Source organism: Corapipo altera, unplaced genomic scaffold, assembly GCF_003945725.1.
Source record: "Corapipo altera isolate COAL_440 unplaced genomic scaffold, ASM394572v1 55377, whole genome shotgun sequence".
NCBI lineage: Eukaryota > Metazoa > Chordata > Aves > Passeriformes > Pipridae > Corapipo > Corapipo altera.
In genome coordinates, this window is record NW_020890545.1 from 431 (window position 1) to 1638 (window position 1208).

At 71.3% G+C, this 1208-nt stretch overlaps 1 protein-coding gene across 1 annotated transcript; it reads right to left on the bottom strand.

Annotated features, from left to right (window-relative positions):
• Positions 1 to 75: 75 nt before the first annotated feature.
• Positions 76 to 567, bottom strand: LOC113942430 (tripartite motif-containing protein 35-like; the record flags this gene model as incomplete). The annotated part of the gene is made up of 1 exon (XM_027633560.1): positions 76 to 567. A coding segment is annotated over exon 1 (477 nt), but the record flags the coding sequence as incomplete, so codon positions are not given.
• Between the last annotated feature and the right edge of the window lie 641 nt (positions 568 to 1208).

Genomic DNA, 1208 nt, shown 5'->3' on the forward strand with positions numbered 1-1208 from the left:
CAAATCTCGGGCGCCGCCGGATCCCAACCCCCCCGGTCCTCCCCCCTCTCCCCCTTTTCCCGTCTCTCTCCTCACCCTGAAATCCGCCGCCGCCTCCCTCACGGGCCGCACCTTGTGCCCCTGGTGCCCCGCGGAGCTGCGGCAGGAGCCGCACGCCAGCTCCTTGTCCTCCAGGCAGAAGAACTTCGCCTCCTCGCCGTGCAGCGGGCACAGCGCTGCCCTCCTCCCTTTCCTCCCCCTCCTCCCGCCCTCTTCTTCCTCCTCCTCCTCCTCCTCCTCCTTGAGGATCATCTCCACCAGGTTGCTGAGGGTGTGGTTGACCCGCAGCTCGTCGCGGGCCGAGGTTTCCTTGCAGACGGGGCAGGAGCGGAGCCGCCGCTCCCACGAGCGCCGGACGCAGCCCCGGCAGAAGTTGTGGCCGCAGCCGAGGGTCACGGCCTCGCGGAAGGGCTCGTAGCAGATGGGGCACAGCAGCTCCTCCTTCAGCGAGCCCGCCGAGGAAAACCCCGAGGGGCCCCGGGAGGGGTGGGGGTCGTCCCGCGTTTCCTCCATGGAGCTGCGAGTTTGGGGGGGGGGGGGGGGGGGGGGGGGGGGGGAGGGGGGGGGGGGGGGGGGGGGGGGGGGGGGTTTTTGCGGGACCGGCGGCTTTTCTCTCTCTCGGGTGTTTTCTGATGCAAGAGGAGCCGCTTCGCTGCCCGCTGACTCAGCCCCGAGGTCCCGCCCAAAGCGGGGGCACCGCCCCGGGAACGCCAGTCCCGGGGGGGGGGGGGCCGGGATCCGGGAGGGGAAGGTGGCAAAGCTCAGGGGAACCCCCCTCTGGCCTCGACCCCTAAAGTCGGGCATCGGGGACCTGGACGCTCACCCCGAGTGTCCGGACCCTCCTGGGTACCCCCGGTGGTCAGTCCCGGACCCCCAAACTTGGGCACCGGACCTGGACACTCACTCCGAGTGTCCGGACCCTCCTGGGTACTCCCACTGACCAGTCCCGGAGCCCCAAATCTGGTCCCAGATCCCCCTGGGCACCCCCGGTGGGCGGTCCCAGACCCCCCTGTCCGGGGATCTCCCCCACTGACCAGTCCCGGACTCCCAAACCCGGGTCCCAAAACCCCTGGGGCACCCCCGGTACCCGGACCCCCTGTCCGGGGATCTCCCCCGGTGACCAGTCCCGGACCCCCAAAGTCGGGCACCGGACTTGGACACTCACCCCG